This window comes from Glycine max, chromosome 3 (assembly GCF_000004515.6).
Source record: "Glycine max cultivar Williams 82 chromosome 3, Glycine_max_v4.0, whole genome shotgun sequence".
Taxonomy (NCBI): Eukaryota; Viridiplantae; Streptophyta; class Magnoliopsida; order Fabales; family Fabaceae; genus Glycine; species Glycine max.
The window spans coordinates 46,135,305-46,154,067 of record NC_016090.4 but is presented as its reverse complement, the minus strand read 5'-3'; the positions used below and the strand labels follow the sequence as shown (position 1 = coordinate 46,154,067).

The 18,763-nt window shown below is 31.9% G+C and overlaps 1 protein-coding gene across 1 annotated transcript; it reads right to left on the bottom strand.

The window, feature by feature from the left end:
- Positions 1–6,208: 6,208 nt before the first annotated feature.
- On the bottom strand, positions 6,209–9,662 carry LOC100817678 (F-box/kelch-repeat protein At3g61590). Its single transcript, XM_003521743.4, has 2 exons — positions 9,427–9,662; positions 6,209–7,623 (listed from the first exon to the last, which is right to left on the bottom strand). The coding sequence occupies exon 2, from the start codon at positions 7,603–7,605 to the stop codon at positions 6,394–6,396; it is 1,212 nt and encodes a 403-aa protein (XP_003521791.1). The 5' UTR covers positions 7,606–7,623; positions 9,427–9,662; the 3' UTR covers positions 6,209–6,393.
- Positions 9,663–18,763: the final 9,101 nt, after the last annotated feature.

The window sequence follows — 18,763 nt, the reverse complement described above, 5'->3', positions numbered from 1 at the left end:
TTTTCTTAATAATGAGACTTTAAAAATTCGAGGATAGGGCTGATAATAAAATAAATTATATGAAAAAATCATCCTATTTTTTTATCCATCGTGGCATCGTGCCAAAAAAAATCGTGGTAATAGATGAAATTCTCCAAAGTCCAACCTCATTACTTGACATGCTGAAAATGGTATCGAGAATCAGGTTATGTTGCATAATTTTTCAGTGTTGTCACCAATAGAGTAATTTAGAGGCAAATTTGACCTGCAGGCCAACACATACACAAAGTCTAAAGATTGACTACCTTAGTAAACACAGATATTTGATGGTTAAGTTTTAGACAAGTCTATATGTCCTACGACTACGAGAAATAAAAGAGCTACTGCATAGGCACTCACACCAGGACTGCAGGACGCACTGCAAAAGCTTTCCATTGACATTGGTACAAAGCCAATGTCATTGATACAGAACTATTGGACCCATGGCTTGGATGCCATTATGGCACCACCACTGAATAATACAACAAAATATCAAACAAATTGACGTGTTTCTTCATACATAAATTTACCGTGTGACTGAATAAATCTCAAGGTCCTCGGGTACAACCTCCAGCTTGAAGGAGGATGATTTGAATATCAAGTAATCACATTTTTTTTTTGGTACTTAGTCCCAAATGAGCACCCAGACCTGTGAGGTTGAATGAAAAAGAAATTCCTGACAATGAAACACGCAATATTCAATTATATTGGTACTTTTTCACAGATTTTGTAGAAACCAAATAGTAACAGAATAGATGTTCTATTAAAAAAAACTCTGGAAAAGGATTAACTACATTTTTGTCTCACCATTTTATACTACACCCTAATAGGACCTAGGGGAGGTCCCACCATCAGAGAGGTCCCACCAAGGAGGGTGGATGGGGGAAAGGACTTGGTATGGGATGTCCACTTGAGGGGTTGCTGAACCACCCCACTAAGAACTTTATGAAAACAAATTTCATCCGAATGAGCTAACATTTTTTGTGTCTTGTTTTACCAAAATTCATTTTCGGTCCCCTAGTTGTGATTCCCACACTGCCAACCCTGTCGTTTTTAAAATGATATAGTCAAGTCCTTTTTGACATATATATGCTGAAACTGGAGAAAAGAAGGCAGGGTCGTTGATCTTAATTTATTAATATATGAATTTAACACAACAATGTATTAAAATTACCCGCCTAAGTTTGACTATGGAAAATAAATTTTTGCCAAAACTAAGCACAAATTTACTCCGTGTTTGATTCTACATTAAGTCATCCATAATCATGTAAAAATACAGCTAATGTAATTGTAGATAAATGTTTATATCTTTAGTCTAATGTTGAAGAATTGATTATAAATTGAAACAAATTTAGGTAGCTTTTGTGTTTGATAAAAAATTTCATACTGAATTTTACTATTAACTTATAGAACACAAACATCCAAACATAAATTGCTTCACATCAAATTTGCAAATACACGCTAAATATTCTACACTAAAGGTTTAATTTGAGAGTGCACCTCAAGATTGACAAATCAAGTGCTCTTCTCTGCAAGCCCATTCAATTTTGCCAAATTTTCTTCTCTCCATATTGCTTTCACTTCATTTGTCCGGAACCGCTGGGTGAATGTAGAATCCTCTAGTGGAGTTGATGCACCATGAGCAAATTCAAGGAGACCAGTATAAGCTATCATTATAGTACTTATCATGTTCGTTAACCACCCGATGTAGGACTCTCAACACGCCCCCTTGAGCCACACCGCCAAATATAAGAACATCTTTTGTGTCACAATGAGCTCCGTTATCTCCACAAGCATGGCAAACAATATATCCTGCAACATACTAAAACACATCAACTTGCAAGTTCATCATTCGTTAATTAATAATGTAACACAAATTAAAATCACCTGCAGAGAGTAGCACAAGTCTGCAGGCATGCACTCACTATTCTAGCTTTTCAGCAGCAGTTGCTTCAATATAGCTCAATATTCCACTAAAAGATACATCCACCCCTTTGACAACATAAAGCAGTTCGATAAACTTGTCTCCTTTTTTCGCAAGCTGAAGGATAAGATAATTACATTACATAATCAAAGTTGAGAAAGATTTTCATATTATAGGTATAGCAAAAATATACCATATATCATATCATGCAATTACTTGTTAGACCATGTTTGGAAAAAATTCTCTACAATTACTTGTAGAAGAAGAAAAAAAATGAATTGAGCTTCTCAATGAATGTTATATCCAGGGCTAGGATCATTGGAAAGTGACAAGAGCTTTGCAAATCGATGCAAGCAATTCTCCACAGCAATGTCGATGGTCTCGCTGTAAGCAATGACTTGAGTGTTGACACCGCTGACATACAAAACCCAGATCGAAGAAAAAGGAGATTTTTTTAGCGCTTAAAATTTCAGATGGGCAGCCGGCAGTTTGGAATGGTTATTTTTCTGTAACCATTTTAGTAAGGAAGAAAAATTAAATAAAAAGCATAATCTTTAACCTTCATTTAAAATAAGTTGATATTAATATTTTCGACAGCTATGTGATTTTTGCAATTAAAACATTACATAATTGTATCTTGGGCTATTTTTAGCAAAGCTAACTAAAAAGTTAAGTATAAATTAAAAAATTAGTTTATTAAATTATGAGTGTTTAATAAAATTAATGAAAATAGTTAAAAATATAAAATGATGGAAATAAACATATTTATATTCTATTATTATTATTTTATGTTATATTTTTTCATGTTAAATATTATACTATTAATCTTATATATTTTTTAAAATATTTTTAATCAAGTTTAAATTAATATAAAAAAATATACTTAAGTAGGTATTATATTTTTATTATGTTAATTAGTGTAATAATTTAAATAAATCATCTTAGATAAAATTATACAAAATATAGTAAACTAAATATAGTGTTGAAATAATAAATTAAATATTATGAGTGGTACAATGGCTAAAATACATATTGTAACATAAAAAAAATAAACCTATCATCTATCATTATCAATGTCTTGATTTATAATGTTAAATAAAAAAAATAAATAGTATATATAATCACTAAATTAAAAATGTAATATAAAAATATCAATATAAAAAATAAAATAAACTAACTAAACCTATGACCTATTATTCTTTCATCTCATTGTATGTATCCTCCATAGTTTCCCTTGTACAGTTTTGTGTAGATTATATTCCACTTGGGTGTTTGGGTTTGTGCAAATTTGTTAGTACCATCAGCCAGATTCGGTGGTACTTGAGTCCTATTATGATTTTGATCATGTACTTCCGTATTACTAAATTCATGCATGAAATTAGACAAAAAGTATGTTCTTTATTTAATAAATTATTCACTTGAGAAATATAATGATTATATTTCCTATAAATAACACATTCATCTCTCTCATAACAAGTGTCTTTTCTATCAATCTCTTTATCTTCTTCCTCACCATCCAAATTCTCACATTCTACAACTTCATAAATATTAGGATCCATAGAGGGTGCAATAACATTTTCACGAGTTGCATAACTGCCTTCAAACAATTGATTCCATAATTCATCAAGTGAATGAGCTATTGATTTATTATGAAATCTTTTAATCTCAAGTTTCTCCTTCAAAAAATGGATAATTAATCATTAAACTAAATCTTATAATGAATTACTTATATTATAACTTAACTATAACAATACATGTAATAAACTAACTTTATTTTTTTTGTTCCACCGCTCGTTTGAACCATTAAACTTTCTTGTAGTAGGATCCCACCCTAAGCCACTTTCTTCAAACTTCAAAAACCTCCAAATGCGTCAATCTTTCTTCATATAATCATATTTTTTTCTTCAATATTTTGTAAGGACATTTGCAATTGATGAAGACTTCAAATTCTTGATTAATGTTCTTCCATTTAAACGTTACACACCCATTTTTCCTAAAAATTTGATGCAAAGCTCACACAAAGATTTTTCATACTCATGAGTCCATTTAAAATTGATTACTTCCTCCATATTATCATTAGTTGAAGTCATCTTACAAATTTATCAAAAAAGTACATGAATGAATTGTAGTAAAAAATATAATGAAATATAAAAAACCCAATTGTGCATCATAGTTAAAAATAGAATATAAAACAATTTCATCATCAAGTACTATTTTTTTTAAGAACAAGTAAAATTTTATTGTGCATATAAAAAATTCAACGCAAGATGTGTCAATAACTAAATTACAAGAAATAATACAAAGACATGATTCCTTTTTTTTTTTTTTTCAGACAACAGGAACTATCATTACAAGGCATAAACACATGCCAACCAAATTACCAAAAATAGTATCTTACAAAAAGGATGAATTACCCAACACCACTAAATTCATAACTTACAAAAGGCAAACAAATCTAAGCAAACGATACTCTCGCTAAAAGCAACCCCTATCACGTTACAATACAATGTATCTCGCTAAAAGCAACCCCTATCACGTTACAATACAAGAGTGCTCAATTGTAATTAATTTATGAAAGTTTGAATGATTGAAAAAAAATAAAAAAATAAAGGATGAATGGTAAAGAAAACCTATCAAAGCACAACTCTAATAAACCCCTGTGTTTCTTTTTTATTGTTTTTCTTTTTTACTCATCCATATTGATGGAATTTCATAATCAAAATATTGTAAAGAAAACCTATCAAAGCATTATATGGGGAGTGAAAAAATATTTAAAAATATCATTACTTGGAGAAAAAGGATTAGTGTGCACAATGTAAAATTGAATGAGAATTGGAGGGAAAAAAGAAGACGACAAACATATCCATGAATAAAAAAAAGAAAAATAATAAAACCTTGATTTATTTAAAAATGATAAACATGAAGTTTGATAAATATATTAAGAATAAAAAAGAAAAAAATATATAAAAAATCAGAAATTTGTGTTTTAAAAATATTACTTCAAGTAGCATTTTAAAAAATACTAGAAGTTACTAAAAAAACATATTTATCGAACAATCATATGAATTTTTCCGTTAATAAAATAAATTAAAAATTAACTGAAATGTCTTGTCAAATATAACTTTAAAATAATATCATTGATATTATAGAAATTAAAATTAATGTTATAATCACAAACTGAAAATAAAAAATAATGAATAATACAAACTATAAAATTAAACGATGAAGAAAAATTATTATAAAAAAATAATTGGTCTTAAAATTCGAACTCAGCCTGGAATGGATGCAAATGTTCAATCCTATTCATGCTCAACTCTATATAAAAAGAATTTGTTAAGAGAGTAAAATAATTTAAGCTTTCCTAAATTCTAATAGGATGTGACACATTTGTTTTTGTTCTGTTCTGCTACTAACTGTGCATTGATGACACCCCATTATCATTATCATTATTCATTATAGGTTACTTTCACACTCAGTCGGCAATTCTTCCATCCCAATCCCAACTGAGAAGAGCCGTTTGAATATTCTTGCCTTGTTGGCTAGTGAAAGGCATATCTAAAAAGGATGTTCGTTTATTTAAAACCTTTATTTGTCACAGTCACATCTCCACCCAACTTTGCCAAAGCACTCGTGTCCTCGACCTCACTTGTCCGCCAACCCGATAAAATTTTAAAGTTTTTTTTAATTAATTTGTCAAAAATGAAAAATAGTCATGTACGGACGACACACTCAATCACAATATAGAATGTGATCTTAGCCTAGCATGCCCATTGGCCACCAATAAGTCAAAAACTTGTGTTAAGGATAGCTATAAAAGTCCATTCGAAATTTAGTTAACAATGATGGAGACTGCTAAACACTGTACAATCTAGCCTAACGATGCAATCAGTTCCCAGAAATATATGCCTTTAAATTTTGACCCTCAGTTCAAGGTTTAAAAACTACAGCTATGAACACACATCTCTAAAGGACACCACTGGTAAGCCAAAAAAAAATAAAAAAATAGTGTACCCAATAACCAGGAATTGAAGCCATTTGACCTCTTGAATAATGGGCACAAAACGAACCACGGACTAAGATTTTTTGGGAAAGCAAAGTTAAAAAATCAAACGGCTCTATGTGAAAATGTTATGTTGGAGCGGATACGTACATGCATTATACATTTCATGGAAACTCTAAAAAAAATGGAGAAGGTTGTAATTATTATTATTAGAGCAAGTGCATGGATAGAGAAAATAAAAGTAAAGAAAAAAAAAAGCTGTGGTATTTTCAAATGCTATTAATAATATTCCAGTATCCATGAATAAAGCAGTTTTATCAGCAAGAATATTTTGTATGAAACTGTGAAAACACTGAAATCATATTAAAATTTTACTTAAAGAACAATGAAGGAAAATGGGCAGGAAACCTTGGACACAATTCTCAATAGCAGCTCTTGATCGTAAGGAGAACTATGGAGCAATTTCAAGTCTAGGCTCAAAGCAAAAGCCAGTAAAAAGCTGCAGCGGGAATCTTTTTGACACAGGGCACTTCTGCGACCATTTCCATTGTTTATGGTTCACGTCAAATATGAGAAGCGCCGGAGCTCCATAACTCTGAATATATATCAGATCATCTGCACCGCTGCTAGCAAACACATCATCTAACTCTCCAAAGCCTTGGAAGAATTTGTGGGGCATTCGAGCAATCTCTTCCCACTTCTTATCATTTAGAAGCCAGATACCAATTCCTTTTATTATGTCAGGTCGATCTGGTTTACCAATTCCTCCCACCATTACAAGCTTCTCCTTCAGATTCATCAAACGGCCACATGTTAGAGAACAAGGTACCGGAATGAAGTTCCTTGTTAAACTACCTTGAGATGAATGATTGGACATGTTATACGCAACTAGGGCATGACGGTTTTCTGATTGACCACCCCCAGTTGAATAAACTAAAAAGTACAGCATCTCATTGCATATCACACTCTCATTACCACCTCTCCACCCCATCAAAACTTCTGTTAAAGACGTCACCCAGATTGCATTTTCTGAATTGTATAGATGAATTGAGATATCCCACTGGACATAGTTGTCGGGGACTTGTTTAGATTTTACAATTGCCACAGTATAACGGTGAGATTCCCTGTTCACTGAGATTGCTAATGCACTGTAATCAGAAAATTTCAAACCTGGAGGCTCCTCAAGCTTCCTGTAGGTTTTGGTAATTGGGTTGCAGATGCATAATTCACTTCTGCTGTCATTGTCCATGAAGCAGACCATGCCATATGATGAAGCAATGAACCAATTAGAAGTTCCAATGCATGGAAGTTCAATGCTATACCATTTCCGAAGGAGGGGATCAAAAGCATGACCTCCTGGTTCATCAGAGCTTGTAAACATAAAGTACCAAGGTTTCTGCGGTAGAACATGTGAAAGGTTCCATACAAACCTCTCTGAGTTAACAATTTCATGCCACCTCTTAGACACACAGCCAGCTCTAAAAATGCTTGCAATGGGGAGATAGGCTAGAATTCGCTCCAACAAGTCATCCGGCAAAACATCCAAAGAAACAGCAGTTGCTTCTTTTTCACCTTCCTCACTAAGTTCTAAAAATGAATCAAACGCCCCAGTCTCCCTTTGTCTGTCATCATAGTGGCTGATCCAAGATGTTTCTCCTGCCATAGGAGTTGAAGGAAAGACCTAGTGGGTATAGTAAAGCACAAAAGGAAAAAAGAGCTGATTAATAAAGCTTCCTGACATCAAATAAGAAAAATAGTCTAGGTATCATGGAGATAAGCTATCCTACTTTCAAATTCGACAAGGTGAAGCCCTTTTGGACAAAATGACAGCATTTCAGATCATCCAAACAATAATATCACAGTAAAATAACATAAAGAAGCAAGGTAGTTAAAAACGGGATTTTAACTTAAATCAACAACGGAGGTAAAAATCATGAATAGTAGGATTTTAAAAAATTCATAAAGTATATTCATAATCCATATTTCATAAATCTCATGCATCATATTCATTAATTAAAACCCATAAAATAGTAAAAAAAAAGAGTTCCAAAACACAAGTACACAACACATTAAAAGGCATAAAACTTAAACACCCAAAGCAAATAGTAATACACTATTTCTAGAATCTAGATGTCTAATCTATCAAACGTGCCACATCATAATCATAAGGATCCACCACTTGATCTTCATCTTCAACTCCATCTCCACTTCAAAATTGTGAACAAGATAAAATTGCGATTTAAGAAGGATTTTAACTAGAATTTGAATTGCTGAAAGGGATTAAAATCTGAAGTCATGGGATTTTACGATTTGAATCCAGATTTTAACTACCATGTAAAGAAGATAAAATGCAGGAACAAAAAAATTATAAAAAAAAAAAAAACAGACACAATAAAAAGATTACCTTCGCAGGACAAATAATCAAAGGATCATGGAAAAGAATACAACAATGAAGGGCAGAAAAAAATGGCAACCAGATTTCATTCCCCTTTAAGAAATTAATTACAACCTAAGGAGAGGAGCAATTGAAGGGATGCATGGCCATCAACTATTCTCCTTTTCTCTAATTTAGATTAGAAATCTACATGGTAGAGGAAAGATGTGCATCACTTAATAAATTAGAAAATCTGGTTTTTTCCTACATGCTACTAGGTGAGACCTTAAAATATTTGGTATTTTACTACAGAAAATGCTGACAAATTACAAAGCATGATATCCAAATCCCACACAAAGAAAAATCCTTTGAATTATTTCATATTCTGAAACAAATATTGCTAATAAATTGAACAACACAATAGTAGTTAGTTGCAACCTACGGAAGCTAATTAGGCAAAGCAAAATACTGGATGAAATAAGAGAATTTTGAAACAGAGAAAAGTTTCAGAAAATCTGATTTCATGTATGGTATTGTATTCAGCTCCGTCGAATAATTAAACATTCTCAAAACCTCAATGCTTTCTCAGGGATTTCTAAGGAGTCATAGATGAACACCATGCGTGAAACAAAGAAGAAATCCTCCCAAACAGACGAACAACAAAATTTCAACCAATGCAATGAATCCTTAAAAGAGTAAACCTCAGAAACAGAACAAGCATTTGTCAGACAGAGAAAATGATGCTAAAGCCAACATTTTTTCAACACCAACTCTTCCAAGAGAGGTCGTTGATCGAAAAACAACATCTTTTCAGCACAAAAACAACATTGGATACAAAACAACTTTTCATAAGCATCAAGCCCTAAGAAGGGGCTGGCATGAAAAGAAAAGGAAGAGGAAAATCAAATGGAGAAATACCCATAAAGAACTCCAAGAACCCTCCTCGATCCTGAGCAAACTAATCAACAAAAGCAGATATAAAATTCTTAAAAGCACACACAGATCAACGAAGGCAGAGATGCATCAACAAAAGAAGACAGCAATAAGGTTTTTCATTTATGTTTAAAGAGCGAAAAAGAAAGCATTTTGAGATGAAACCCATGACAATACCTTGTTGGAAAGAGTCCTAGACGACCGGGTTTGTAGCTAAGAGAGAAGAATCTGGGCGCGGCGGAATTGGAGCGAATCAGTAGTTGGAGAGAGAGGTGTAAGCTTTCCTTTCCTTCAAATGGGAGAACAGAGAAATGGGTTTCTCTAGATTTGGTTGATAAACAAGGCCAAGCAACCCAACACACACACACACAACACTCAAGAGAGAGAGAGAATGAAAAGAAGCTAAGAGTTTTATTTATTTATAAAAAAATATTATGTATTTATGTTTTGGTTTCTTTTTTGATACGACAAAAACGACAGGCAGGTAATGAAGTGAGGAAGCGGTTTCTCTATACTCTATACACTATAGAATAGGAATAGGCCACAACATAAAGCAGCGCGTGTTGGCGCGTGTCCTCTCTTTCAAGGGTTGTCACTTCTGAGCCTGGGGTGCTAGTTATTTACTTTTTGGCTATGTTTATAATTAAGACTCATCTTTAAAATACTCGTTTTTTTATAAGATTAAATTCTTCTCATTTTTATAAGACTTATTTGTTTAATTCATTAAAATTTTAAAAAATAATTAATTTAATTCATAAAAATAAATTTATCTTAAATTTATAATATTTTTTTAATTATCTTTATTATTAATATTATTCTTTTTTTAATGATTTATCAATTCGTTTTCCTTCTTTTAAGGAGAGGTATTTTTAATCTATAATATTTTTTTCATTAATTAAGATAAGAGATAAAATATATTGATAAAAAATTAAAAAAAGAGAAAAATATTAATGACAATAATAATTTTTAAAAAGTTATAAATTTAAAATAAATTTATTATTATCAACTACATTAATCATTTTCTTTAATTTTGATGAATTAAGTAATTAAATCTTATACTAAATACAAACTAAGAAAGTATTTAGATTTTGGGCATGATCAATTAAATTAAGATTCTACCGTCCAGGATCTTAAGGACATGATTAAAGAATTAAAAAAATTAATGTGTAAATTATCATACAGTATAAAAAAATTATGAAAAATATAATTTTATGTCTCTTAATAAAAAATTTACTCTTAATTCCTTAATTAAGACATTTATTAACATTTGCTTTAAATTAATACTATAGTACATATGTATAATGTGCTGTACTGTTTAGGTTTTTAGTTTATTTTTTTTACATAAATATTTTTTTATGTTCATACTTTTAAATATTTTAACTTTATTTTAACTTTATTGTCAAATATGTTAAGGAAATATAATAATTTTTTTACATAATTTTTTTCTATTCATACATTGAAATATATTTTTTATTGATAAAGGTTAATTTGTTAATTTTATTAAAATATTAATAAGAAGATTTAAACCTGTAATTTATTTCTCATTCTTTTTATTTCTGTTTTTTTAATCATTAATTAATTTTATATGTTTTTATATTTAAATATTTAACTTTATTGCCAAATTTGGTGGGAAATATATTGCTTTTTTTTTTTACATATATATTTAACTGAGACAATAAACAATCAAGCAGGAGGACTGGCTGTGCCCCAAGAAGGACTTGGACCTTTAGTTAAATTTCACGAGTTGTTGAGGTTAATTCAATCCAACATCAGTTTCGGAGCTTAGAGCACGCCAAGCACAAGTTCAGACTTTTAAATATTTAAACTTTACTGTCAAATCTGGTAAGGAGATATATTTTTTTAAAAAAACTGAATTTTCTTTACTTGAATCATTACAAAAACTGACTATTTATAAAATCTAGTTTGGAAATTTTCCCATTTAAGATAAGGATGAGAAACCCTTCAAAGATATTTTATGATGGAGTGAGAACCATAATTATTCCTCGTTCTACGAAATTTACGAATAATAAAAATAACATATATTGACAATATAACAAATTTAGACTATAATTTAATAAATTAACACTATTTTTTATAATTTTGAATGTATTACTTTTGTTTATGTCTTTATTTTTAAATTTTTATAATTTACTATTAAAATTTAATTAAAACATACTGATAATATAAGAAATTTGTATATGGTTATTTAATAATAAATTATAATGTATCATAAAATTGTCGATCTACCAATAGATAAAAGAGATATCTCATTTAAAAATTATTTTTAATTTTCACTTTACATAGACATTTTTGTTTCTTAATTATTTTAATTTTTTTATTATATCTTTCAAGTCCAACTATAATAAAACAATAGAAATTGGAGAAAAAAAATGTAAGCAAAAAACTAAAAGTGAACATGATAAATTTTTAAAATGGATCAATTTTAGCCTTAACTTTTTCTTAGTAACCCTCCTGTGTTTTAACCAGGATTTATAATAATTATTTTAAAATTCATTAAAAAAATTATATTTAATGAATAATATAAAAATCATTGCAGTCATCAACCATAAAAATTAAACTCGTTACTTATATTATTTTGAGGTTACTGTATGTATATATATATATTGAGATTTGGCGAGGAATTGGAAACAGTGACACTAGGCAAGAAAACAATTGTCTGATGGCGAGGATCGGAGAATCGGAAGAGACCTGGCATGCTACTTACTTATCCCCACGCCTGTCATCTCCAATCCTCATCCATTATCCATTACAGAAAATAAATATTTTTTTATAGTTTATATATTTACGTACATTTATGATATAAATTTATGTTATTAATATAAATTCTCTATATCAATAATTGAATAACTTCTTTTTTTATGTCTAATTGAATAACTTTTACATGATCTTTTTTGTTTATTCTGTAACATATGATTAAAGAATCTTATTTTATATTAAATTAATATTTATAAAAAATCAATTATTTTACTCAGTACTCTGTAAATTTTGGATTGTCTCTGGTTGTCTAACAAGTGATGACAAAATTATTATTTCAGTTGAGTAAAATATTTTGTCAAGTTCCTAACTTCCTATCTACTATCTCATTTTGTCAAGCATTAATTAAAACTTCACTTTTAGTGGGCAATCCTGTGAATGCTTAAACATATTGGTACACACACTTCTTGAAGAACACAATACCAAAAACTTAAACGTGAGCATTGTAGTATCACTAAAAAGAAATGCATTAAATAATAACCTTGTAAAGGAAAATATCCTGTATACATTTTTTATAGTGAAATTTGTTTCAATCCTTGTTGTGATATTTCGATTTCAGATGAGACTCGAAATCTTTGAATATCTTTCCACATTTTTATTCTAGATGATGAAGTGTATTTGAGTCTTGAGAATAAATAAATGAGTTATGGACATTTTTTGGGATAAATCAGCAACATCTAGTTGAATGGCATGCAATTGAGTTGAAATCTCAATTCAGTATTTCGATTGGAGCTTAGATGTGTAAACAAATATCAAAATTTGATTGTAACTAGAAGACATTAATGTGTAGACGTTAAAGTGTTGAAGAGAGGTTGTATAATATGTTTTCATATGGGTGGGTTTACGGGCAAAGGTTTACCAACCGGTCTGTTATACCCACAAACTGTGTAAATAACAGATATTTTTTTTTAAAAAAAAATATGTATAATTATAGCAAATTTTGGATCTGATCAGTGAAATCCATGAATTTTGTGGGCTTAATGGCGGACTTTGATATTTTTTTTTATATGTGTGAATTTTCATCTTTAATTAAAAAGTTTTGATATTATTACAAATTGTTATATTTTAGTTACATATATTAATGGTTTGATCTCTTAGATATACTGTTATATTTTAGTTGCAAAATACATTGAATATCATTTATCATAACAAAATTGCTGAATAAAAAAAAAATCGTTTCATTTCATAAACGGGATAAACCTCAAAAGGTTAAGGGTTCAACACTACTTTGAGTTTTTTGAGTACTTTCTTTCTTTGTTATTATTTTCTCGGAAGCACCGAGTCATACTCAAGTTCCCATATCTAGTGACGATGTTTTACCTTGGTTTGGTCCCTTCTAACAATGAAGGACACTCTTTTCCCTTTTCTCTCAATTTGAGGGATATACTTTGCCAACTCCAACAGAGTACCTAAAATTCAACTACCACGAGGGGCAAACCTCCTTCGATTGCCATTTTGTCTTGTTCCTTTTCTTTTCTCCATTTCCCCCTAATTAATTCCATATCCCCCGTTCATTTTTCTTACTCTTTTTGGTTTTAAAACCTTAAAGAAAGCTGTGGGCTTGGATTATCGGTTTGTTGGCTCTTGATCACTACGTGCAATTAAGCATTTATGGCCCTTTGGGCCTATTCACCTAATCACTAATGGTAGTATTATGTTGAAGCTCACAAGTCACACCTCTTGGACATAATGTAAGAAAAGTATAAAGATGGCTCAAAAGCCATTGCAAGAATCAAACGCTAATATGACTGTGATATACTGACCCTTTGGCTGAAGGAGAGTGTGTAGAGATTAGAATTGCTAAAAAAGAGTTGGTAGTGGCAGCACCACTATAGCATTAGGCTCTTTCCAGCCAAGCCACCTTGCACACACTAAGTCAGGCCTCACTTCTAATAATTTATTGAAAACCTCCTCCCCAGACTCCAATATCAGATTCAACGCTGTGATTCATTTGTCCTGTAATGCATATATACAATTTTTAATCAAGACCTGCCAAATATATTTCGGAATACAAAAAGCATGGCATGCATTAAATGAGACACTATGGCCAAACGTTGAAAACGATGGCTCTTATTTGGTTAATATCACTACAACTTATCATTTTATATATTCATACACTTCATCATTTTGCTCGGTAAGATTTCAACCCAACACTTATTATCCAATTAACCCCAAATCTTATATATACTTTTATGTCTTCTAATCTATCGACACTTTCACCAATATTACTAAAATCTAAAACGCATTTTCGCACAGGTCTTTTTCGAGAAAAATATGGTACCAGATTTCATGTATAAGAATGACATGACTCCCGAAATAAGAGAGAGTGGCAAAAAAATTAAAAGGCCAAAAAAAGAAAAAGACCAAACATAAAAAAGACGCTACTATAGACATAAGTTTTATTAGAGGTTTAATCCTTCTGTTCAATAGAGCAATATTATTCTTGTTAATACATATATGATAGAGTAAAATCACTCAATTGTACCTATTTCGCTGATTTTTTATTTTGTTTTCTTGAATGGCTTGATCCACCAATCAAGTTGACGCTGTGAGCTTTTCGGTTGAACTTGCCTTTCTTCAACATCTATAACAGCTGCTATTGTGGTCCGTGTTCGTTTATAGACTTTTTTTTTTTTTTTTGGAAAATTATTTAAAAAATCTTTCAAGAAGTTATTGGAAAAATTGACCCTGATTTAATGTAATTCAAACACGCAGATAGCACCACCCTGAAGTGATAGGATTGGGTTAGTGGAGTTGAAAAATGGTGAAATGTGACAATTCAACTCGGGTTATTAGATTATTTAATGGTTAACCTTGCAATTTGCATAATGTTACAGTGTTGGAAAACACCCCGGAGATGAGAGAAAATTCAAACGAAACAAAAGGACAAAAGAAGAAACTGAAGATTTTAATGTAAAAAGTTATATAGCATATTTTTTTTCCAACAGTTTTTTTTTAATTAAACAATGACAGGCTAATACTTATTTAAAATTTTATAGCATATATTTAAGAGAAAATTCACTTATGATTACGTGAAGAGTTTAATTGGAATGCATTCACGGTATACATTTAAGTATTTTTTTTAATACTAGTAAGTTTTATTAGTTATAAAATGCCATATGATAAATTTATTGGTATTTATAATAATTACGTTAAAATTAAAAAAAAAACACATAATAAGATGATTTTAGATTTGTTAAAAGTGTAAAATAAAAAACTTTAAATTGATGCTATATGAAAACTAAATTCATTCAATAAAAAATATGAAAACTACATACTTATTTAAATAACAAAACTTAATAATAAAGATACAAGAAAATTGATTTAAATTAGTATTGTCTACATTGAGTATGTAACTGTTATTGGATTATTTCAATATATTTGGATGGAAAGTTTCGTTGTTCATAATGATTCGATCTAATTCGAGTAGAAATGTTTTCGATGAAAAAAAATGTAGTTATAAAAAATATCTACATAAAAAAAGTCTATAAAAAAATATGGTCCAAAACTTATCGTATTAATCATTAATAACTAACGCAATTCTGTATTTAAAAAAGAAAAAAGAAAAAAAGAGAGAGTAACTAACACAATTTATCTAACTAGTCATTAGTTAACTAGATTAATTGACCATAAGTATGATAAGACAGACTTATCCACCTAAAAATGGCAAAACATTTTTTTTTGTTGTACATTGTTAGTATTGTTATAATCAATAACCGAAAAGTAATCTCTTTTAAAGTGCAGATGAGTTCCATAAAAAAAAAAGTTCCTTTTTCATGCATAAAATTAGGAATCGAACCTTGATCAAAATTCTTAATATCAACTATGTTTTTTTTTTCGTTGGATAAATATCAACTATGTTAAACTTTTTTGGTACAATTTTATTTTAAAATTGGTCTAGTAAATTAATGAATCATTGAAGATACTAGATACTAGTTTATCAATTTAACTGTAATAAATTCAGGTCAAGCCGATAGTGAGCAAATGAGTCTATTTGTTTAAACTTAGTAAAATCAATTAAATTAGTTGGGATCAGATTAGATAATTAATTTAACTTACATTTAAAATTGTATCATTCCCGTGACATTTGGATCGACCTATGATTTCAAGCTTTTTTTTTGTCCCACTTGATGATCGATCTCTAACTACTATAAGAGAGATCAGTGTTCCCATGGAAGGATGTTGAGTCCCTTGACATCTCAACCCCACAAAGACGTTTGCTTACTTTCCCCCTCCCCCGACAAGGTCATAATGATCATTTAACAAAAGCACCACTATGGAACAACAACCATCATAATGGTTTTAATAGGGAATTGACGGTTGATAACTGCTAAATAATTGTGAATTTATAAGAGTTAAATAGTCAAACTTTGGCTTAAAATTAATTATTTAGCAGTTATTTGTAATTAAAAGTGAGAAAATTAATTTAAATTGAATTTCTGGTTGCAGATACGAAAAAGAAGGCTGCATTTAGCAAAAGTGGCACAGAAAGGAAGAAAAAAGAAGAAATTCTGAAGCAGGCCCAATCCAATAGGGGCGCTCAGCGCGCATCAGGCGCTAAGCGAGCAACTAACTGGAGGCGCTGGGCGTGGCGGAAACCGTTACGCGCGCTAAGCCAGCCAGGCGCCCAGCGCCCGATCCAACAGACGCACAGGCGCCCAGCGCCCGATCCAACAGACGCACAGGCGCCCAGCGCCCGATCCAACAGAAGCACAGGCCCAGCGTACATGGCGCGCCCAGCGCGCGATCTGAACGCGCTAAGCGCGAGGTGTGGCGCTGAGCGCAACTACGAAGGCCCATAAGCCCACTTCAGCCACTATAAATAGAGAGGCAGTCCCAAGGAAATATCATCCCATCTCAGAGCATCACTCTCAGTACTTCAAGCCTGAGTTTTCTTCCCTTTCTATATTCTTTTGTTTTGTTAGCCTAGCCTTTCTTTCATCCCCAGTTGTAAGCCCTCAATGGCCATGAGTGGCTAAACCCCTAGCTAGGGCCTGGCAGGCCTAAAAAGCCAACGATGTACACTGAGCTTCAAGAGTTATCAATGCAAAAGAATTTATTCCAGGTTTTTCTGTTCTATTTCTTTTCTTTTATTCTTGCATTCATTCTTAAATCTCTTTTTGGGTTTTAATCGCTCGGGAGAGGGTAATTCTCAATAATATTTAAGATTCAATGCATGCATCAGTTTTAGGGGTTAATCGCTTGGGAAAGGGTAACACCTAATAGAATATCTAAAGAAAAGAATCATTGGGTTAGCATTGCTAGGCATAGAATGATAACTCACTGCCCATGCATTTAAGCAACATCTAGAACTTAATCTTAATGCATTTTAATTATTGAATCTTCACAAAGGCATTTGGGAGATAGGTAGTTAAAATAGGCTTGTCAACGTGAGGCATCAGGGGCAAGTAGTCAACAGATGTGGGTAGAACTAACACCATTTCATTGATAATGAATATCATACTTACATGCATCGTAGGCCAATTGGGTTTGTCTGGTCTTGGCATTTCTATCAATTGTTTTTTCCCTTTACTTAATTGTTTTAGTAATAGCACTCTTTACTATTCCTACTTTCATTTCTACTTTACTACTTTACTCCCACTTACAAATTGAGAGGTATTGAAAAGTGCAATAAAATCCCTGTGGACACGATACTCGGACTTCCGAGCTTTACTACTTGTCACGATTTGGTACACTTGCCAAAGCCCTAACAAGTTTTTGGCGCCGTTGCCGGGGATTTTATTTTCGCACTTAATACTTTATCAGTTTGTAAGCCCAACTCTTCTTTTTCTTGGCTTACTTTATCAGTATTTTCTCTTTACTTCTATTCTATTCTTTCTTTCTTTCTTCTGTAATTGCACGGGTAGTGCTTTCTTGTTTTTATGCGACTTAGGACTGCATCTGGAGACGTGGTCCCTATCAACTTGGAAATCGAAGCCACTTGTCGGCGTAACAACGCTGCAAGAAGAAGAAGGGAACAGGACACCGAAGGAAGCAGTCACACATCACCTCATCTCTTTCCACATCACACTGAAATGGACGGGGAGCAGGCACGAAGAGTCACCTTAGAAGACTTCTCCAACACAGCCACTCCTCAGTTCTTCACAAGTATAGCAAGACCGGAGGTGCAAGCCGCAAATATCTCCTACCCGCATTCCCTTATCCAGCTTATTCAAGGGAATCTCTTCCATGGTCTTCCAAGCGAAGATCCTTATGCTCACCTTGCCTCATATATTGAAATATGCAACACTGTAAAGATCGCTGGAGTTCCAGAAGATGCGGTACGCCTTAACCTCTTCTCTTTTTCTCTAGCAGGAGAGGCAAAACGATGGTTGCACTCCTTCAAAGGCAACAGCTTAAGAACCTGGGAAGAAGTAGTAGAAAAGTTTTTAAAGAAATACTTCCCAGAGTCGAAGACCGCCGAAGGGAAAATGGAGATTTCCTCCTTCCACCAATTTCCGGATGAGTCCCTCAGCGAAGCACTAGACCGTTTCCACGGGCTGTTACGAAAGACACCGACACACGGATACAGCGAGCCGGTACAACTGAATATATTCATCGATGGCTTGCGACCCCACTCGAAACAGCTACTAGACGCGTCCGCAGGGGGAAAAATCAAGTTGAAGACTCCGGAGGAAGCAATGGAGCTCATCGAGAACATGGCGGCCAGTGATCAAGCAATCCTTCGTGATCGAAGCTATGTGCCTACAAAAAGAAGCCTTTTGGAACTTGGCACGCA

Coding starts and splice junctions, on each gene's coding strand:
- LOC100817678 (XM_003521743.4), bottom strand. CDS start 7,605: ATGGCAGGAGAAACATCTTGGATCAGCCACTATGATGACAGACAAAGG.